This window comes from Chanodichthys erythropterus, chromosome 4 (assembly GCF_024489055.1).
Source record: "Chanodichthys erythropterus isolate Z2021 chromosome 4, ASM2448905v1, whole genome shotgun sequence".
NCBI classification, from domain to species: domain Eukaryota; kingdom Metazoa; phylum Chordata; class Actinopteri; order Cypriniformes; family Xenocyprididae; genus Chanodichthys; species Chanodichthys erythropterus.
Window position 1 is genome coordinate 39,117,160 of NC_090224.1, and position 22,522 is coordinate 39,139,681.

The window sequence follows — 22,522 nt, forward strand, 5'->3', positions numbered from 1 at the left end:
AAAACAAAATAACGACTTATTTAGTGATGGCTGATTTCAAAACACTGCTTCAATATACGCTTTAATATTTTATTAATATACATTTAATAGTTTATTCATATAAATTTATTAATAAGCAATTTAATAAATGTTTATTGTTTAATAATTATTCATTGAACATTAATAAATGTTCATTTTCAACATACTTTGGGTTAATTTTAATTAAGCAATACAGTAATTTTTAAACAATAGTTGGGTTAAATAAAACTACCCAGCAGGTTGGGCAAACATTTAACCCAACTACTGGGTTAAAACAACCCAATTGCTGGGTTTGTCCATTTTCAACCCAACTTGGGTTGTTTTTAACCCAGCATTTTTTAGAGTGTGTACTCGCATGAACTGATTTAAATATGTTTTTAGTACATTAATGGATCTGGAGAGAGGAAATGTCATTGCTCAGGCCTCACTGAGCCATCGGATTTCATCAAAAATATCTTAATTTGTGTTCTGAAGATTAACGAATGTCTTACGGGTGTGGAACGGCATAAGGGTGAGTAATTAATGATTTAATTTTTTGGTGAACTAACCCTTTAAGTTGCCAGCCAGAGCCACCATTTATGATCATATTCATAAAACTTTCATGGTCTCCAGAACATTCTGTTGTATGAATATTTAAACAGTCAATACATCAACAGAAAACCATCTTATAGCTTCATTCATTGTTTTGTTTTTATCAACACTTAAATTTAGGTAATCAAAAAAAAAAAAAAAAAAAAGAGAAGAAGAAGGCTTCGTCCAGAACACAGATGGAGTAGATCGAGTCCATCAACACCTCAAAACTTCAGTTGTTTCCTCTTCATGGGTTCAACATTTTATTCAGTAACGTTCTCAGTTTTGATTCAGATGCTGCTGAATGTTTGATGATCACATTATTTTACATATGCGTCAGCAATGCTTCTATCGCTTGTTTCTGCTTCTTCTTCGCCTGTGTTTTGATCCTGTGCTGATTCTGTGCTCTTTCAGAAGATGCGTGATAGCGCCCTCTACAATATAACTGTGAAAACATGGATTGGCGTAAAATTCTGTCAATAATGGGAAGTGTTGTGTCATAAATGATGGAAAACTCATCAGTGGTGTGGGAGGAGTTCAATTTCACCATACAAAGATTGAAATGACTTGACTGTAGCTAAACATCTCATCTGGGTGTGATTCATGAATAAACTGTGAAAGAGACACTTGAGCTGCAGCTTTGATTGGTTTCAATCAGCTCTGAAAGGTCAGATCAGTTCTGATTGAAAATAACACAGAAAAGAATGAGTTATGAGACAGATAACATGTTCAGTTAATCAGTAAATTTACTGAAAGACCTGGGCTGTCAAGCTCCAAAATGACAAAATAAAAGTGATTTTGCATGGAAAAGAGTGACCAGAGCAACACAGAACAATATTCCTCAGGTTTGAAATGACACGAGGGTGAGTAAATGAAGACCATTTCATGTTGTACCTTATGATGTATGGTGACCTATGCTGTGTGTGTGTGTGTGTGAATCCTGCAGTAGTGAAGCAGACCTGTAGATGGCGCTGTGTTCCTGAACGTAGGAGGCCCGGAGGAGCAGACGCTCAATGTTGTTGAGGACGGCGTGGAAGTCTTTCTTACTGACGGCCAGTCCTGAGGCGTGATGCTGAAAGCTTTCCGGCAGCAGATCTATCCTGCGCTCGGCTGTGGAGAACGGATACAGCACGCGCCCGGAGCTGCTGTCAATCAATCTCAGCCCACCGCCCTGAAGAGAGAGGGAACACGTTCCTCCTGTCCGTCAACACATCAGATGCAAAATAGCTGTCGCTCTCTAAATGATACACTGGCAAAAGAACAAAGAAACTGTGCCATTTATACGTTTACTTCACTTTAATTTGTCCTCATAATTGAGTTGATGACAAAACCTCCCTTTCAAGACATGTAGTCTGTCATAATTATAATCAGATTTATATACAAACAATAGAAGTCTTTGGTATGCTCTCAAACTAACGTGTGTGTGTGTGTTCAGTTCCTATGCTGACATTGAGTTAATCTTCTGTCCTTTGTAGATTTGAAGGAAATGTTAGTGTGTTGTGAGGCTGCATGTGTGTGTCTGTTTGCATGTGTTGAGGTGTGTGTGTGTGTGTGTGTGTGTGTGCTCATGTGTGTATGACAGGTAATTATTGTTCGTTAAGCCCTGTTTTGCATGTGCATACCTCATTAACTCTGTGCAAATAGAGAGTCCAGCTCTCATAAATCCTCAATCTTCTAGTGGTGTGTGTGTGTTTGTGCATGTGCATGTCAATAAAGCCTGATTTTCCCAGCTTCAGTGTGGTTGGGTGGTAAATAAACGAGCTGAATGAATCGCGTCACATAATGCTCTAGGATGAGTCCACTAACAGTGTCAGAGCTGAGATATATGGGTTACCTGTTATTGCATCAATGCACACACACACACACACACACACACACACAAACACACACTTTTCTTCACAATTTATTAAACATAATTTCCTCCTTCCATCAAAACAATCTCATCTTTTTTACGCACATCACATGCCTCTTCATAAATCACCCTATTCTCCATACACACACACACAATGTTGGGTTTTCATGTTTTATGGGGACATTTCATACATATATATTCTAACCCTACCCCTACCAGAACATTTTCTGCATTTTTACATTTTTAGATGTTTTTCCTAAAATTCCTTAAGAGAATTAAAAACAGACACATTGCAGAAATACTGTACAATAATAATAAAAAAATAAAAAGATTTTTCGAGGTCAAAATTTGGAGTACGTTATACGAGAAAATACTACTTCTTTAGGTAACACTTTAGTATGAGGAACACATATCCACTATTAACTATGACTATTGCCTCAATAAACCCCTAATTACTGCTTATTAACTGTTAGTAAGGTGTTAGGTAGGTGTTTAGTTTAGGTATTGGGAAGGATTGAGGGATGTAGAATATAATCATGCAGAATAAGGCATTAATATGTGCTTTATATGTACTAATAAACAGCCAAATATGCAAGATAATAAGCAACTAGTTAAAAGTGAGAATTGCACCCCATTCTAAAGTGTTGCCCTTCTCTCTTTCTTTCAAAATGTCACATTTGATTCAATGTGGATTCAATATTTGTATGTAGGCTATATATATATATATTTATACAACAGTTCTGTCTGGTTCTCGAATCTGATGCAATGCCATGCGATATTTCAGTGATAACAGCACTCCTACTGCCTTTTCACCGTTTGTATCACTCCACTTGAAGTGACCGTCATGGCGGCCGATCAAATCAACCGTAATTTTTACAAATACTACTTGTTGTACCACAAACTGTAGTTTTAATAGTTTTTAGGCGAGAATGTAGTTGTTTAGACATGAATTATGTGACTTATATTTAATAATAGCGGCTATTTTACAATTTGTTTGACGGTTTCGGAGATGAGTCTTATTAATCTATTATTTGTTCCAGAGCAAGTCGAATTGTGCTATGTTTAATTGATAATAATTACCTTGTCATTTATATAACTTAGCATATAGCATATTGGCTGCAACAGACATATCAGACTCTTCTCCGCTTCCTCTTCTTGCTCCCTTTATAGACATAGTGTTGTTTTGAGTAAAGAAAACACTTTACAATTTTTTTTTTCAAACATCAGATCTTTATTTACCTTTGCATTGCATAGATGTCCAAACTGTGTGCGCATTTCATTCAGGAGGTGAGGCGGATTAATGAGGTTTGACTGACAGTTTGAGGATCCAATGGAGTTACAAAGTTTTGGCACAAGCTCTTTAAAATGCTTCGTTAAATATTTGTAAAAACCCACATACAATCGTAAAGGGTGACCTATCATAGTTTTGTTTGTTTGTTTGTTTTTTTAAATATTAAAACAAAAATGAGGAAATATAGAGATAGGCTACAAGGTGTAGCATTTATTTATTTATTTATTTATTTGGCATTTTGGTAATTATCCACGGCACACTTGACAACCGTCACGGGCACAGTAGTGCTTTATGTTTGACTGAACAATTCTGTTTATTTGTTGTTCAATAAATATTATTTATATAAATATGTCCATTAGTGCGTGATATGGATTGAATGAAAGTTACATTAATACGCCATTAGATGGCAGCAACACTTTACAGGTGAATGAGTCAGTGAGGCACAAGAGACTTTTAAATTGAAAGGAACTTTTGCAAAGGAAGTTGTTTTAGCGCTGTTGTCAAATGGACAAATGACAAATACAAGATCGCTTTCCTCAGCGGACATACAAATGGATTTTTATAATAATAGTATGGACGTCGACTTGAATGAATGTTATGCAATATATCAGACAGGTAATAGCCTACTCTCAGGCGATCTCTCTCCCTCTCTCTCTCATACTGTACAAAATTCAATGAGTTTCAATGAAGCGACTGAACGTTCCTTTGTTACTAGTTCTGAAGTGACGTTTTAGAGTTAGTAACGGAGGCTTGGTCCAACTGTCAACTTGAGATTTGAATCCGTGGCGGAAGGAAGTAGTTCTGCACAAAAGAGGGTTTTAAAGACACTCCGTTGTTGTTCTTATTTGTTTACACACTCGTGCCGTCGAACTGTTGTATAAACGCAATATCACACTCGTAGGCGTGCGATATGGCTCATTTATATGATGAATCACAGCCGTGCTGATATACAGCCATATCGCACGGCTACTCGTGTGATATTGCTCATATATATGTATATATATATTGGCTGAGAGCCGTGTGATATTCTAGTGATAACAGCACTCCAACCTCACCCTTTATATCACTCCGCTTGAAGCGCTCATCATGGTGGTCGAGCAAATCCACCGCATTTTTTACAAATACTACCTTGTTGTACCACAAACTGTAGTTTTAAGAGTATTTTAGGTGAGAATGTAGTTGACCTGAAATATGTGGCTCATATTTTTTCATAGCGCTTGTTTTACAATTTGTTTAGACGTTTTCGGAGATGTGAGCTCCAGGCCGTCAGCGGTCGTTCAGTGCTCGAGTACCCGCTGAGAACAGCTTCATCTCGGCCAGTGCTTCGGAATTTGCCGCTGTGTCTTTTAGTGGTTAAACATGAGATATAATTCATTTTGGGTACTTAAAATGGGAAATCTTTGGTCTTATTAATCTATTACTTGTTCCAGAGCAAATCAAACTGTGTGATGTTAAATTAAATAATCTATATTTAACACATCCTATAGAGCACTTTTTTTGTACATTTGACTGAATTGTACAAATATGTTTATTTCCTTTTGTCATTTATAATGGCTATTGTTGTTAATATAAATATTGTCGTTCAATAAATATTATTTTATATAAATAACATGTTGCATTTGGTATTGAGAAAGGGTCCATTAGTGCGTAACATGGATTGAGTGAAATTTACATCAATACGCCATTAGATGGCAGCAAACTACGAGTGAATGAGTCAGTCACAAGAGACTTTTAAATTGAAAGGGACTTTTGTAAACAAAGGACGTTGTTTTAGCGCTGTATGTTATGGAAAATTACCTTAACTTTAAAAAGCACAAATACAAACATTGCTTTCCTTAGCGCACATTCAAACGGATTTTTATAACGGATATAATATTATGGACATCAACCTGAAGAATGAATGTTATATCAGACACAAGTAATGCTCGCTCATGTGATCTCTCTCTCTCTCTCTCATACTGTATAAAACACGAGTTTCAATGAAGCGACTTAATGTTCCTTTAGTTCTAAAGTGACATTTCATAATCAGTAACGGAGGCTCGGTCAAACTGTCAACATGAGATTTGAATCCATGATGGAAAGCAGTAGTTCTGCACAAAAGAGGGTTTTAAAGACACTCCATTGTTATTTCTTACTTATTTACACACCTGTGCCATCGAACTGTTGTATAAATGCAATATCACACTCGTAGCCGTGCAATATGATTGTATATCAGCACGGCTGTGATTCGGCCATAGTTAATTGCCTGGCTACTCGTGTGATATTGCTCACATATATATATATACGCAAATGAGCTCTAACCCTGATGAAAAGTAAATGACGATCATGAGGGTTGAAGCTTTACTCTGTAGGACAGTCACACTGATTTACATGTTGAGTTGAGACTAAAAAAGCATTCTTCCAAAAAAACACACAAAAAAAACACATTCTTTAACACAGCATGAATAAACCAAATATTATGAGAGAGCTTTTCTCTGGAGACTAAATAAAAAAAGAATATGACTTGCGTCGGCTGAGCTAAACAAATTCTTGCTTGCACACAAACAGGTATGTGAACACACACTCATTTACACACATGCAGACGTAAGCGTTCTCGTGAAAACGCTCGCACAAACATAAACGACACCGGCGCGTGTACACAAACACACTCACAGACATAAACAGCTTCAGTCCAGTTACACATCGACACTATCATTCTGACCAATTCTAGACCAAACAAAGACGGCCACGCTGTGCTCTGGACGCCCACATGACTGAACAGATGAGCCGAGGTGTTAGTGAATGGCAGGACTGTTCGGCCCAGCTCAGGTAATGGGATCTCTGGGTAAAGGTGAGGTCATTTAGCCTCGAACACACTGTTGCAGTACAAACCCTGCTGCATTTCAAAGCATCCTAAGTCAAAATTAAATATTGTAATGGCTTCTTTTATGTTAGAATATATTCTTCACACACATTCATTTGATATGATGCTTGCATATTACAATGTATTCATTCCCATTTTTTTTTGTGTGCAGAAATTGCTGTTTTGACATAAGTTTTTAATGAAATTTTTGGAGAGGAAGCTTCTGTTTAGTTTTGAGGCCTAAAGGTTGGGAAAGTCTGCTGCATGTTTCACAATGAATCGCAACAGCACTGAGTTTTAAGAGACGGTTTATTTCATTCCATCCTATCAAACGCAGTGTGAATGTGTTTGCGGTTAGACGTACCTCTATGATGACATCAGGAGCGCTGATGATGCGAACCGGGTCGTCTCTGCTCTCGGTGTCATAAGAGAGCGTATACTCCAGCCTGCCTCCATACGCCAAGAGCTGCAGACGCAAACACACACACACAGGGTCAGCAAACGTGTCTGTTTTCAAGAAAAGGTTGAAAACAAGTTCAACACACAGTGATTATTGATGAAGCCGCACACACACACACACACACACATCTCTGAACAAAGCAGAGCGCATTCTCCTCTCCAGGTCTTTCCTGTTATTGGGTAATGTTACGCCGCGGGGCAGATCAGTACAGTTAAATCAGTCCAGCACACTGAGGGTGAACTGAAGCTTCGCTGGGGAGAACAACACTTCACCCTGTGTTTTTGCATCCAATCCTGGCTTTTATTCACACACGCACGCCCACACACACACATGCACACTCCTACACGCTCCCACACTTCAGCGGCAAATGAATCTCCCCAGATTCGGCTGGGTTTACTGTGGCGAGTAGAGGTCAGAGCTCATCTCTCCAACACAACCCGGACTCATCCGGCATTCACATCGAGCACTACTCAAAGCAAACATCAAAATGTCCTGCTTGTTCCACTTTTATATGTTCTGACTGCTCATGTCTAAAGGAAGGAGGGAGACGTTTGTCTCCGGACCGACACGTGAAAAAACTATTGATTTTTCAGCACTGCGGCTGTCCGGCCAGCCAGAAATGACATTTGGGCGAATTGCCCAAGAAATGCCATATTTTTCACGCCAAAATCAATAGGAACAATAAGAAATGATGTTTCGCTTACACAAAACGAAGCCTATTTAAGGGCCATTAAGATTTTTCTGTATTGTGACTATTAAGTGCATTTCCAACCAAATTTAATACACAAATATATTTTATATGCACCACTTTGCAAAAGTTTTTGGTGTTAGTAAGATTTTTTTTTAAAGAAATTAGTACTTTTATTCATTAAAGATGCATTAAGTTGATCAAGAGTGACAGTAAAGACAATGTAAAATGTTACAAAATATTTGCATTTCAAATAAATGCTGTTCTTTTGAACTTTCTATTCATCAAAGAATCCTGAAAAAACAGTTTCCACAAAAATATGACTGTTTTCAACATTTATAATAATCATAAATGTTTCTTGAGCATCAACTCAGCATATCAGAATGATTTCTGAAGGATCATGTGACACTGAAGACTGGAGTAATGATGCTGAAAATTCAGCTTTGATCACAGGATATAAATTATATTTTACTATATATTCACATTGAAAACAGCTGATTTACAATGTAATAATATTTCACTGTTTTACTGTATTTTTGATCATATAAAAGCAGCTTTAGTGAGCATGAGAGACTCTTTCAAAAACATTTAATAAACTTTACCAAGCCCAGACTTTTGAACAGTAGTGTAGGCCTATATATAGAAATTATGTTTCGCTTAAACAGAATGAAACCTCATTTAAGGAACATGAAGATTTTCTGATTCTTGACATTATTTTCACAATTAAGCAGATTTCCCCCACTATAATATAATGTAATGCCATGGTGCCACTATCATCCTGGGTTAACAAACACTATTCCTGCTATCAGTCGAGCTCTTCGGCTCTGTGTTCAGGAATCACTTCATTCTGAACAGGAGAAATCAATCACGCTCGGGTCAACAGAGTCATTAGTTTAGTTAGCTGAGGTCACTTAAAAACACATATATTAATTCACATAAATTTAGTCATTTAATAGGAATGTAATAACAACTTTCTCTTGCCATTAAAGGATTAGTTCACATTCAGAATTAAAATTTCCTGATAATTTACTCTCCTCCATGTCATCCAAGATGTTCATGTCTTTCTTTCTTCAGTGGAAAAGAAATGAAGGTTTTTGAGGAAAACATTCCAGGATTTTTCTCCATATAGTGGACTTCACTGGGGTTCAACGGGTTGAAGGTCCAAATGTCAGTTTCAGTGCAGCTTCAAAGAGCTCTACATGATCCCAGACGAGGAATAAGAGTCTCATCTAGAGAAACCAATAATAAAAATGATACACTTTTTAATCACAAATGCTCATCTTGCACTGCTCTGTGATGCGCCACACATGATGTAATCATGTTGGAAAGGTCATGTGACGTAGACGGAAGTACTGATCCAGTGTTTACAGAGTGAACATCAAAGACTAAGTCTAACGGTCTTTACACATAAAGGTAAAACAATGATGGCGGACAATTTTGAAGTTGAAGGAGAAAATGAGAGTTTTTTCGCTCTACTGCAGTACTTCCACCTACGTCACGTGACCTTTGCAACATGATTACATCATGTGTGGCGCATCACAGAGCAGTGCAAGACGAGCATTTGTGGTTAAAAAGTGTATCATTTTTATTATTGGTTTCTGTAGATGAGACTCTTATTCCTCGTCTGGGATCATGTAGAGCTCTTTGAAGCTGCACTGAAACTGACATTTGGACCTTCAACCCGTTGAACCCCAGTGAAGTCCACTATATGGAGAAACATCCTGGAATGTTTTCTTTCATTTCTTTTCCACTGAAGAAAGAAAGACATGAACATCTTGGATAACATGGAGGAGAGTAAATTATCAGGAAATTTTAATCCTGAAGTTAACTAATCCTTTAAGTGGTCTAGTGAAGTTGATGAATTGGGAAAAAGTACTGTGGTATGAGATGAAAATGCTGCAAGGTTCTTATTGTTCTCATTGGTACTTCAAAGAACATCATGCTAATAATATGCTGCATTGTAGAAAACAAGTCCAAAAAACAATGGCACTTCTTTATAGTCTGTGTGATCCCTTTTTGGAGACTGCAAAGAAATCAAAACCCAAATACTATGACTGAGCATGAACGCAGATCCAGACTCAATGGGGAAATGAACAGAGAGAGTGAGAGTGAAAATCAGAGCGTCAGTGTCGCAGCTTCTTACAGGAAATGAGAAACAGGCCGTCCGCCAGGCGTCTTCAAACTAAAGACAAGCAACTCCAGAGCATTCTGCCCTCCAACCTCTGCTATGACCTCTCTCTCTCCATGAAATCAACCCCGCTACGCCCTGCTAACCCCCGCGTCTCAGCCCGTTTATTTTAATCTCCACCAGTACGAGTCTGATACGACAGAGCCCACCTACAGAGACACAAACAGAGCTGGGTTTGTTTGTGTTGAGCTGGTGACATCCAGTTCAAAAGGCAACACACATCTGGACCGAGCTGAGATACAATCAGAGAGAGGAGGAGAAAGGAACACACACACACACACAGTAACTCATACCATGTGTGAATGCCAAAGACCGGTAAAACTGCAGGCGGATCTGTTGAGACTAATGACAGCACACAACTGAGGAGTTTTTGTGAGAAGCCTCGAATCGGGACACACCCCTCAGATCGCTGGAGGTTGCAAATCGGGCTTAAACCACACCAAAAATCTGATTTTGAGAATATTATATGTGAAAAAATAAGTCCAAGAAAAGCACTGTATGTTTTTTCACAATTGCACATCACACCATGTGAAACAGCGATCTCTGTGTGAAATCTGAGCGTGAATGTTGTAAAGACCCTCAATTTCCAGGTAATGTGTACTTTCTCCACAGCAATTTAAACTCTCAATGGAAAAGCGTCTGAACGTCTCTGCAGAAGTGAGTGTGAGCTGGTCTCTCAGTTAACATTGTCTTACCAAAAGAAGTCTGTTGCCATAGAGACATCCAGACATCTCATCAGATACACAGATACTCGATTTAAAGAGCAAATTCATATGAACTTGTAGGATCCAGCATTTAAGACAATAAAACTTTGCATAACCACTAAAATGTCTACTAATGTGTGTTTGAGCGTGGCGTGCGTGACTCTGACGGCCTTTTTTAAGGGAAATCATTAAATGTTCCAGTGTTAAAAACAGCCACAAAACTGATCAGTCCGTCTGCATTACTGCAAATATAACAGTGAATCTCATGAAGAAGAGTCTGAGTCATATTACACCACAAGAGTGAAGGGATTTTATTTTGCATAAAGAACATAAAGTGCATTTTTTAGGAGGATTAATTTTTTTCTTTTTCTTTATGGTAATGTGAATTTGTATTGATCAAATAATCTTACAATGCAAGTAACCTTGATAATCCTGAACAGAAAAATATGCTTTAAGAGAATTATTATTGTTTTCTGGGTGAAATGTGACCTCTGTATGTTGCGAAACGTTTGTTTAACGTGTGTAACCGATTCGAAGTGCATCGATGAGGACGAGCACAACCTGATGAATCCTTCATTTAAAACTTTAAAAGTCAATTCAGTGTACAGCCTGATATGAACCTGTTAGATGAGTGCGGACAGTGTTAAACTCAGAGTAATGACATCATTAGCAGTGGACAGAGTTCAGAGGTCAAAGAAGTTCAACAGATCAGGGTTTATTCCCACACCACACGTCTGCATATTCATCTTGATCAGTGTGTGTGTGTGTGTCAGTCAGCAGAGAGTTACATGTGTGGAAAAGAGCGTATGAATTGATGTTGACCACATTTACAGTGCTTTCTTAGTATGTATTCCTAGTCTTTATTCCATAAAATGCGTGTTTCAGTATGACTGAGGATTAGTTAAGTGCTTCTTCAGCTGTTTTCTGAAAGGTCTCAACACATCTATCTGCGCATGTTTAAACAGGAATAAACACAAAAACACGTTCGGTTTAAACGGCCGCTTATTCACATCACAGCACTAGTTGAAGTTCATCTTTGAAGGTCTTTGAATTTTGCCTTGCAGTTCTGTAATCGAAGCTTTCTGTAATCCCATGTTATGCGTCAGTCAATCCCACACCGGCTAAACACCCTCGGATATATAAATATATATCAGTGTCTGAAATAAAATGGTGTTTCTCAGACAGATCAGTACTGTATACTCATCTGATTTCATTTTTCATACTCTCATTATGTGCATCTTTAAAGTCCCCGGCTCTCTCTCTCTCTCTCTCTCTCTGCAGACAGTAAAGTTAAATCAAGGGCAAATGAAAGGCTGAACAAGCCTGTGACATAACGATGATGAATTATGTCTGTATTATGGTCATGTGACGGGCATCATTACAGCACTGTTTACGTCAGCATAGTGTGCAGATTAATACTAACACACACACACACACACACAGACTCACTTTCTTGCGCAGGTACGCAGGCGGGGCGCTCCAGTAGTAGGGTTCTGTCAGATGAGTCTGAGCATCTGATTGGCTCACGGTGAGCTGATGGGCCGTCTCTCTGCTCGGCACCGCCCACACAAGCCCCTCCCCATCCGCTCCTGTCAGAAACCATCCGGACATATCCGTCACCTGCAGACAAACACACCAAAGCACAGATTTATGAGACCGATGTGAGTGTGGATGTTGGGGCAGTAATGAATTGTCGTCATATGCAAATAACAAAAGTTATATTTCAGCAGAACTTTATTTAAAATCAGGAGTTCTTATTGGCTATATAAATCAGCAATATTCTTGCATGCTAGATTAAATAATTAAAACGGGCTTCATTTTCTTTATGTGAAATCTGAGATCAGGAGCAGTTCAAAGAATTAAAACGTTCTGAAAAGGAGCAAAATGTTGCAGAACATAATGAAAATGGAAACAAAATCCCTTTCACTTGTTCCAGAGTGACACAATAGTAACCAGTAAATATAGATATTATTTTGTGCTGATATTTTTCCTTAAAACAAACCAAAGTGTTTTCAGGTACACTTGACTTGACAGATGCATGTATGATCTATTTTCATTCTTGATTACTTAAATGTACTGTAAGACAAATGCTGATTGATCTTCCAGCTGCATCTGTTCCTGAACACATTTAGCAGTTATTGATTTCATGTCATTGTCACTTTATATCAAAGCTTATTAGCACATTATGCTCTCATTATACAGAGAAAATGATTAACCGTTTCTCTTTCTATCTCGTTCTCCTTTGGAAAGGACGTTGTGAAATGCCTAAGCTTGACATTTATATGTGGAATAAGGGCTGAAAGACACAATCACACACACGTCTTTGTGAGATTCACACAATGCAAAGCACTGTTCTGTGTATAAAAATAAACATTTTCTATAAAAGCAAGTATTTTGAATTTTTCTTTTGCTTTTTATATGAGTGGGTAATGGGGGTGGGTTTTATTTTACACTTATTATTTTTTTAAAAAGTAATGACATCATGCTCCTTTTCCGTTATTAAATTGCTGTTATTATGTGGCTGTGTCATATTTTTGCTTTTAACAAATATTTAATAGTGTGCGACTGGATGCTAGATGGTGCTCTATGTTCATTTTCATTCTGTAAAAACCTACACTATAACACAAGGCACTTTGATTTCAAACTTTGAATTTAATTTATGTATTTGAACTAAAACTTAAAATGAAGAAAAAAAATGGAATCCTGATATGAAATTTTATATTTGCTATTTAAACTTGACGCACTTACCGTTGTACTATTCTTTGAGTAATGAAGAAGTAAAGTACACACGTGACGACGTTTGTTTTATTACACTTCACCAAACCCACACTACAAAATGAACAAAGAATCAGGTAAAACCCAGTAAACCTTGAGATTATTACTTGTGATGTAAGAACAAAATATATGGATATGAGAACTGAAGTACATTCAAGTTTAATCTCTTAAATATATTCATTTTAATTTCATTTAATTTCATTTTTATTTCATATTTATTAGCAATGGACCTTTAAAAAGTCTATGGAAGAGGATTAGAGCCAAGCAATAATAAACAAATAAAACCATCTCAAGATTAAAGTTGTTAAATTTCGAGTCGAAATAAAAAGTTGAGAATAAACTCATTAAATTACGAGAAAAAAGTTGTTAAATTATGAGAACAAATTCGTAATTTAACGACTTTTTCTCATAATTGAATGACTTTATTCTCAACATTTTATCTTGACTTTTTTCTCGTAATTTAACAACATTTTTCTCATAATTTAACGAATTTGTTCTCGTAATTTAACAACTTTTTTCTCATAATTTAACAACTTTTTTTCTCGTAATTTAACAACTTTTTTCTCGTAATTTAACAAATTTGTTCTCGTAATTTAACAACTTTTTTCTCATAATTTAATGACTTTATTCTCAACATTTTATCTTGACTTTTTTCTCGTAATTTAACATTTTTCTCATAATTTATCGAATTTATTCTCGTAATTAAATTTTTTTTTTCATAATTTAATGACTTTATTGTCAACATTTTATCTCGACTTTTTTCTCGTAATTTAACAACATTTTTCTCATAATTTAACGAATTTGTTCTCGTAATTTAACAACTTTTTTCTCATAATTTAACAACTTTTTTTCTCGTAATTTAACAACTTTTTTCTCGTAATTTAACAAATTTGTTCTCGTAATTTAACAACTTTTTTCTCATAATTTAATGACTTTATTCTCAACATTTTATCTTGACTTTTTTCTCGTAATTTAACATTTTTCTCATAATTTATCGAATTTATTCTCGTAATTTAATTTTTTTTTTCATAATTTAATGACTTATTGTCAACATTTTATCTCGACTTTTTTCTCGTAATTTAACAACATTTTTCTCATAATTTAACAAATTTGTTCTCATAATTTAACATTTTTCTCATAATTTAATGAATTTGTTCTTGTAATTTAATTACTTTTTTCTCGTAATTAAACAAGTTTATTCTCAACATTTTATCTCAACTTTTTTCTCAAAATTTAACAACTTTAATCTCGAGATGGTTTTATTTTTTTATTATTGCTTGGCCCTAATCCTCTTCCGTAAAAGTCTCATTTCTGCTATTGTAGGCTGACTTTGTAAATTTAAGCAATTCATTTGGACAAGCACAAACTGGGTACAGATGTTCCTGCTCGGCCAGAATCGCCTCAGAGTCGTGCATCTTTAGAAGCGGAGCCGCACGCAAAAGTACAAAAAATGCCACGCGACATGAGGGCTGCATCCGAAAACTGAAAAACGCTGCCTTTGGAGGACGCATTCACAGGTAGGAAGGTGTCAAGACACGTCAGAATCCAAAGTTAGCTTTCCAGTTTCCTGAGACACCTTCATCTGATTGATTTTGAAGGCAGCATAGATGTATCCTTCACTGCCTTTGATATCCCACAATCCTGTGCTTTCCATTCTGTGAGCTAAAAAATAAAGATGCCGTCTGAAAGTTGCGACGGGTGGTCAGTTTGTGTGTAAATGTCTGTTTTTGACCATTATTTTCCACTTTTGATGTCATTTCAAGCAAGAAATTACTATTGTAGTAATTAAATATTTGCTTAGTTATTGCCAATGCTTGTGCTATTTTACTGTAGATCATTAAACCATTACGCTGCCTCTGTCTGAAATCATTTCGTGAGGAGCCTTTGTGTGCAAACACTGCCTGCAAAGTCATCGCCTGATAGGGCAGCGAGGCAACAAGTCACTGCCTAAGTTTCAGTCCAGGTCTCGCACACGACCGCCCACAGCGCCATGATGTTGTTTTCGCAGGACGCAGCCAGTATAAACCAGGCTTAACGGGGATTCACTTTCGTGAGTCACTTAATGAAATTACAGCCTGACAGAAACATTGAAGACTGTTTATCTGTGTGGATTCATTTACTCTAATATACAGCGAATAAATATTTACAGGAATTACAGAACTTGTGGAAAAGAGTAAGTGCAACACAGTCAATCCCGCACCAACGTTCAGGGCCTGATGATTTCTTATTTCAGTGTAGTTTAGCAATACATTTCTAAGAGTGTGTGTGATTGGACAGTTTCATGAATGTGTTTAGCCACTTAATGACATTTAAAGTTATTAAGATCTGCCTCTAAAGCCACAGAACACACACACACACACACACACACACACACACAAGCAGCCGTAATTAAAGCTAGCAGAGCTCTGAAAACACAACTCAAGGTCAGCTTAATTGTACAGACAGATGCTGTAGCCATCTCTCTCACACACACACACACACACACGCTCGTGCCGCTGATACACACAAATTCACACACACAAATTGATGCCCAATACACTATTCACCTTTCACCCTTCTTAACATGTCCCCTTTGTGTGTAAAAACTGCGCTCATGACCGTTCGCTTTTAAACGTGATGACCAGCGACTTTTTATTCACTCATTAAACTGGAAAATATCCATGTGAATCGTCTGTGTGTGTGTAAGAACAGCCATTACTGCTTAATAAGACTGAATCCCACTAGCCAAGCAGAGATTTGAGATAGTGTAACTAATGACAACACACACACACACACTCATAGTGAAACGGCTTGTCTCCTACATTACTGTAGTCCCAGTGGGATTCAGTACACAGGCTGGCCAGCCCAGAACAGTAGCACTTCTCGCATCCACGGGGATGGTCTCCACGGAGATGATAGAATCCCTGTTTACAGCGGTCACAGTTCCGTCCCTCCACATGCTCCTGAAGAGAGAGAGAGAGAGAGAGAGAGTGTTGAGTGAAACTGGGCTGCATGCTCTATTAAACACTGTTAAAGCAGCTCTAACCCATGGGAAGTGTGTTACTTAAACACACACGCAGGTGCGCAAACCTCCACAGACGAGGAAAACTCATTATTCTTCTATTTCATTTATTTCAATAGCTGCAGGACCTCTGTAACAGGGTTTGTGCACCATTTAGAATTCAAATAAGTTGAAATAAGCTTGCCAAAACATAGCCTATACACACTACTGTCGTGAGTCGGTATGGGGCCGGTTTACTGTTTTTGAAAACATTAACAGTCTCTTCTGCTCACCAAGGCTGCATTAAATTAATTAAAAATACAGTCAAAACAGTAAAAACAGTGAAATATTGTTATGATTTAAATCAGCTGTTTTCTATGTCAATATACAGTAAAGTGTAATTTATTCCTGTGATCAAAGCTGAATTTTCAGCATCATTACTCCAGTCTTCAGTGTCACATGATCCTTCAGAAATGATGCTCAAGAAACATTTATGATTATTATTCTTATTAATATCGATAATTATATCAATTCTTGTTTATTATCAGTTTCTTTATAAAACAAAATGGGGTGTCAATCATTTTTTAACCCAGTGGTTGGGTTGTTTTAGCCCATCAATAGGGTTGTTTTATCCCAGCGGTTGGGTTGTTTTCAGCACAGTGGTTGGGTTGTTTTAACCCAGAAGTTGGGTTGTTTTAGCCCAGCGGTTGGGTTGTTTTTAGCACAGTGGTTGGGTTGTTTTAACCCAGTGGTTGGGTTGTTTTAACCCAGAGGTTGGGTTGTTTTTAGCACAGTGGTTGGGTTGTTTTAACCAAGAGGTTGGGTTGTTTTTAGCACAGTGGTTGGGTTGTTTTTAACCAAGAGGTTGGGTTGTTTTTATCCCAGCGGTTGGGTTGTTTTAGCCCATCAATAGGGTTGTTTTATCCCAGCGGTTGGGTTGTTTTCAGCACAGTGGTTGGGTTGTTTTAACCCAGAAGTTGGGTTGTTTTAGCCCGGCGGTTGGGTTGTTTTAACCCAGAAGTTGGGTTGTTTTAGCCCAGCGGTTGGGTTGTTTTTAGCACAGTGGTTGGGTTGTTTTTAACCAAGAGGTTGGGTTGTTTTTATCCCAGAGGTTGGGTTGTTTTAGCCCATCAATAGGGTTGTTTTATCCCAGCGGTTGGGTTGTTTTCAGCACAGTGGTTGGGTTGTTTTAACCCAGAAGTTGGGTTGTTTTAGCCCGGCGGTTGGGTTGTTTTAACCCAGAAGTTGGGTTGTTTTAGCCCAGCGGTTGGGTTGTTTTTAGCACAGTGGTTGGGTTGTTTTAACCCAGTGGTTGGGTTGTTTTAACCCAGAGGTTGGGTTGTTTTTAGCACAGTGGTTGGGTTGTTTTAACCAAGAGGTTGGGTTGTTTTTAGCACAGTGGTTGGGTTGTTTTAGCCCAGCGATTGGATTGTTTTAATCCAGAGGTTGGGTTGTTTTAGCCCAGCAATTAGGTTGTTTTAACCCAGCGTTTGGGTTGTTTTAGCCCAGCGATTGGATTGTTTTAATCCAGAGTTTGGGTTGTTTTAACCCAGCGGTTGGGTTGTTTTAGCCCAGTGGTTGGGTTGTTTTAGCCCAGCAATTAGGTTGTTTTAACCCAGTGGTTGGGTTGTTTTAGCCCAGCGATTGGATTGTTTTAATCCAGAGGTTGGGTTGTTTTAACCCAGAGGTTGGGTTGTTTTCAGCACAGTGGTTGGGTTGTTTTAACCCAGAGGTTGGGTTGTTTTTAGCCCAGCGGTTGGGTTGTTTTAACCCAGAAGTTGGGTTGTTTTTAGCACAGTGGTTGGGTTGTTTTAACCCAGAGGTTGGGTTGTTTTTAGCACAGTGGTTGGGTTGTTTTAACCCAGAAGTTGGGTTGTTTTTAGCCCAGTGATTGGATTGTTTTAATCCAGAGGTTGGGTTGTTTTAACCCAGAGGTTGGGTTGTTTTTAGCACAGTGGTTGGGTTGTTTTAACCCAGAGGTTGGGTTGTTTTTAGCACAGTGGTTGGGTTGTTTTAACCCAGAAGTTGGGTTGTTTTTAGCCCAGCGATTGGATTGTTTTAATCCAGAGGTTGGGTTGTTTTAACCCAGAGGTTGGGTTGTTTTCAGCACAGTGGTTGGGTTGTTTTAACCCAGAGGTTGGGTTGTTTTCAGCACAGTGGTTGGGTTGTTTTAACCCAGAGGTTGGGTTGTTTTCAGCACAGTGGTTGGGTTGTTTTAACCCAGAGGTTGGGTTGTTTTTAGCACAGTGGTTGGGTTGTTTTAACCCAGAAGTTGGGTTGTTTTTAGCCCAGCGGTTGGGTTGTTTTAACCCAGAAGTTGGGTTGTTTTTAGCACAGTGGTTGGGTTGTTTTAACCCAGAAGTTGGGTTGTTTTTAGCACAGTGGTTGGGTTGTTTTAACCCAGAGGTTGGGTTGTTTTTAGCACAGTGGTTGGGTTGTTTTTAGCACAGTGGTTGGGTTGTTTTATCCCAGCGGTTGGGTTGTTTTAGCCCAGCGATTGGGTTGTTTTGGCCCAGCGATTGGATTGTTTTAATCCAGAGGTTGAGTTGTTTCAGCCCAGCAATTGGGTTGTTGTAACCCAGCGGTTGGGTTGTTTTAGCTCATCGATTGGGTTGTTTTAACCCAGCGGTTGGGTTGTTTTAGCCCAGCAATTTGGTTGTTTTAACCCAGCGGTTGGGTTGTTTTACCCAGCGATTGGATTGTTTTAATCCAGCGATTGGATTGTTTTAGCCCAGCGGTTGGGTTGTTTTGGCCCAGCGATTGGATTGTTTTAATCCAGAGGTTGAGTTGTTTCAGCCCAGCAATTGGGTTGTTGTAACCCAGCGGTTGGGTTGTTTTAGCTCATCGATTGGGTTGTTTTAACCCAGCGGTTGGGTTGTTTTAGCCCAGCAATTTGGTTGTTTTAACCCAGCGGTTGGGTTGTTTTACCCAGCGATTGGATTGTTTTAATCCAGAGGTTGGGTTGTTTTAGCCCAGCAATTGGGTTGTTTTAACCCAGCGGTTGGGTTGTTTTAGCCCATTGATTGGGTTGTTTTGACCCAACGATTGGGTTGTTTTAGCCCATCGATTGGGTTGCTTTAACCCAGCGGTTTAGGTTGTTTTAGCCCAGTGGTTGGGTTGTTTTAGCCCATCAATAGGGTTGTTTTATCCCAGCGGTTGGGTTGTTTTCAGCACAGTGGTTGGGTTGTTTTAACCCAGAGGTTGGGTTGTTTTCAGCACAGTGGTTGGGTTGTTTTCACCCAGAGGTTGGGTTGTTTTTAGCCCAGCGACTGGGTTGTTTTGTGAGAAGTTTATTGACAGCACGACAAACTCTCTAAATGAACTTTTGTGTTCCCGTCACCAGACTGAGTTCTGACACTTTCATTTATTTCTGTATATTACAGCTATTGGCGAGTTTGGCGTGCGAGCGCAGCACCTGGAGCGAGTCCATCCCGTCTGTGGGTGTAATTTACTGATGTTCCTTAATGTTCCATTTACACTGGCGCTCTGCCTGAGCCGAGCCATTACTGAAGAGAGCTGAACGCTTGCCTCTATAATCTGACCATCACAGCCTCTTCATGTGGGTAATGCCAAACACACTTCACCTCCACTCACTCTTCATCTGTTCATCCATCCATCCGGAGTGCTGAGAGAAATCCTGCGAAACCCTTCTCAGTGATCTGTAGTCCTGCATTAAGGCCGAAGATTATTATTATTTTTTTTTTCATTTTAAAGCACTGCACAGTTTGTATGCGCACCAAAGATTTGAACATGGGGAAATTGATTTAGGCTGAAACAAATTTGACAGCTGACGAAAAAAAGATGCATGCTGGTTTCCAGGATAACAGCAAAGTGTAAAGAAGCTTTCAAGCTATTTCTTTTACACAGAATAAAGATACTGTGTCTGATACTGGGCCAGCATAGCAGCTTTCATATGAAGCGTTGCGTTCTTACACTGAGGTGGCAGAGAGCCACTTTAACATCATATAATGTGTTTCTACCCACAACTACAAAAACAATGGCTGTTGCTGTTTTCTTGGAGCTTCTGTTCTTTCCCAAAAGCATCATTACCCAACTATGGTTGCAAGTTCCATCGTTACTAATGCAGTTCCAACTAACATTCACAAACAGCTGGGGTTCAACGGGTTGAAGGTCCAAATGTCAGTTTCAATGCAGCTTCAAAGAGCTCTACATGATCCCAGACGAGGAATAAGAGTCTCATCTAGAGAAACCTTTCCAACATGATTACGTCATGTGTGGAGCATCACAGAGCAGTGCAAGACGAGCATTTGTGGTTAAAAAGTATATAAATTATTATTTTTTATTTTTTTTTAGAAAATGTCCGATGGTTTCTATAGATCAGACTCTTATTCCTCGTCTGGGATCATGTAGAGCTCTTTGAAGCTGCACTGAAACTGACATTTGGACCTTCAACCCGTTGAACCCCAGTGAAGTCCACTATATGGAGAAAAATCCTGGAATGTTCTTCTCAAAAACCTTCATTTCTTTTCCAATGAAACACATGAATATATTGGATGACATGGGGTGAGTAAATTATCAGGAAATTTTCATTCTGAAGTGAACTAATCCTTTAAATGAGGTGACCCAAATTCACGACACCGTACAGAGATCCTTCATGTAAGTGAGATGTCCACCTACATTGGAAAATCTGAATCACTGGCTCTACTACAGCAGCGGATTCACTCCTGTACTCTGCTTTTGGAAAACAGATCATTTTAAAATCCCATGATGACTTCCTGACTACAATCAATCATTAGGGTCCTCAGGACTCCCACCTGCCATCTTCACAAGAAGAAGAGGCCGTCCAGAGTGCAGCTCTGAAGTCTTATTCACTGTCTACAGCAGTGTTTTTCCTCACTGAATGACTGGACTCTGGAAATCTACCACCAACGCTTTTGTCCTGTAGATGACCAGCTGAAAGTCCCAGGGTAACAAAGGTCTCTAACACCCTGTGGGTGGTTTTGTCAGGCCTCCAGACACTGTGGATCTCCTTTAGCGTCTACCTGAAGCCTCGTAAAGCCAGATGGCTGAAGGGCTGCTTCTTGAGATATGTTCATCTAAACCTTTTTCCAAGTTCCTCTGCACTACCAGCTTACTTTTTGGAAATGGTAACTGATCTCTGTCCACTCCAGACATCATTGTTCCTTGATAAACTCCTCACTGTAGTGATTTTCACCTCTCAAAGTGAACTAAAGACCAGATCTAAAGGCCTATTCTTTCATCCTTTAGATCCTTCACAGTGGCATTTTGTTGAAGCACATCACTCATTTTGGGAACTTTTTGATGTTTTCATCTTCTGTATCTCTGTATCTGTATCTCCGTTTCCTCACAGTCCCGGTTGTGACAGGATTAGTGTGCAGGAATATGGCACACCCGAACGGATCAGAAATCACAAAGCCAAGTTTTCTGTGTTCTTCTTAGAATATCTGGAAAGATGTCTTCTGGAGCATGTGGATGTCTGTTTTCATTTCTGTTTATTGAGATGACATGCCACCACATGCTTGTGTGAGATTCCTTGTAACCTGGATGATGGCCTTTCTGATTCAGTGCTCTCTGACGTAATTGGTTTTCTTGTTCAGCCTGAACAGTCTCTAGAAAGTTAATGGTGCCTTAAAATCTTGGAGATCACTGCAATTATTCCATACAAGTGAGAAATAGTGAATCTAAAGTGAACACATGAACCTAAAATAGAGAAATGTCAATTCACTTTAATTTTCTTGAAATAGTGAATCCAACCAACTGACTAACAGGAGCATTTCAGGCCATATCCAAAATGTTGGCATTCAACTACATTTACATGATTAAAGTCTAGAGAGTTGGTAATTAAATGCATTGGTTGACAAATGTTAAGTTTTCTAATGCCACCATAAGATGCCATACACACAGAGCGCACTTTTCCATTCTACTGCTCTACACACAATTCACAAGCGCAATGATCAAACACGCCTGTCTAGTGCGCATTTTCATAGAAAAACAATGGAAACAATTCTATGAAAACGCACACTAGACAGGCGTGTTTGATCATTGCGCTTGTGAATTGTGTGTTTTACAGCATTTTAAAGTGCCATTATGTTATTTTAAACACTTTTAAATATGGATATTTTTCTTACAAAAACTCGTCGCTTCACTTCAGAAGGCATTTATAAAGCCACTG

The 22,522-nt window shown here is 38.5% G+C and overlaps 1 protein-coding gene across 8 annotated transcripts in view; it reads right to left on the reverse strand.

Moving 5' to 3' along the window:
* Positions 1-22,522, reverse strand: part of lama2 (laminin, alpha 2) — a 167,209-nt gene that overhangs the window by 86,627 nt on the left and 58,060 nt on the right. For all 8 annotated transcript variants that reach the window (XM_067384976.1, XM_067384975.1, XM_067384974.1 and 5 more), the window contains exons 11-14: positions 16,190-16,330; positions 12,063-12,233; positions 6,938-7,039; positions 1,548-1,759 (exon numbers count right to left, since the gene is read on the reverse strand). In XM_067384976.1, the coding sequence (XP_067241077.1) occupies positions 1,548-1,759; positions 6,938-7,039; positions 12,063-12,233; positions 16,190-16,330 (626 nt within the window). The remainder of the gene's footprint in view (positions 1-1,547; positions 1,760-6,937; positions 7,040-12,062; positions 12,234-16,189; positions 16,331-22,522) is intronic.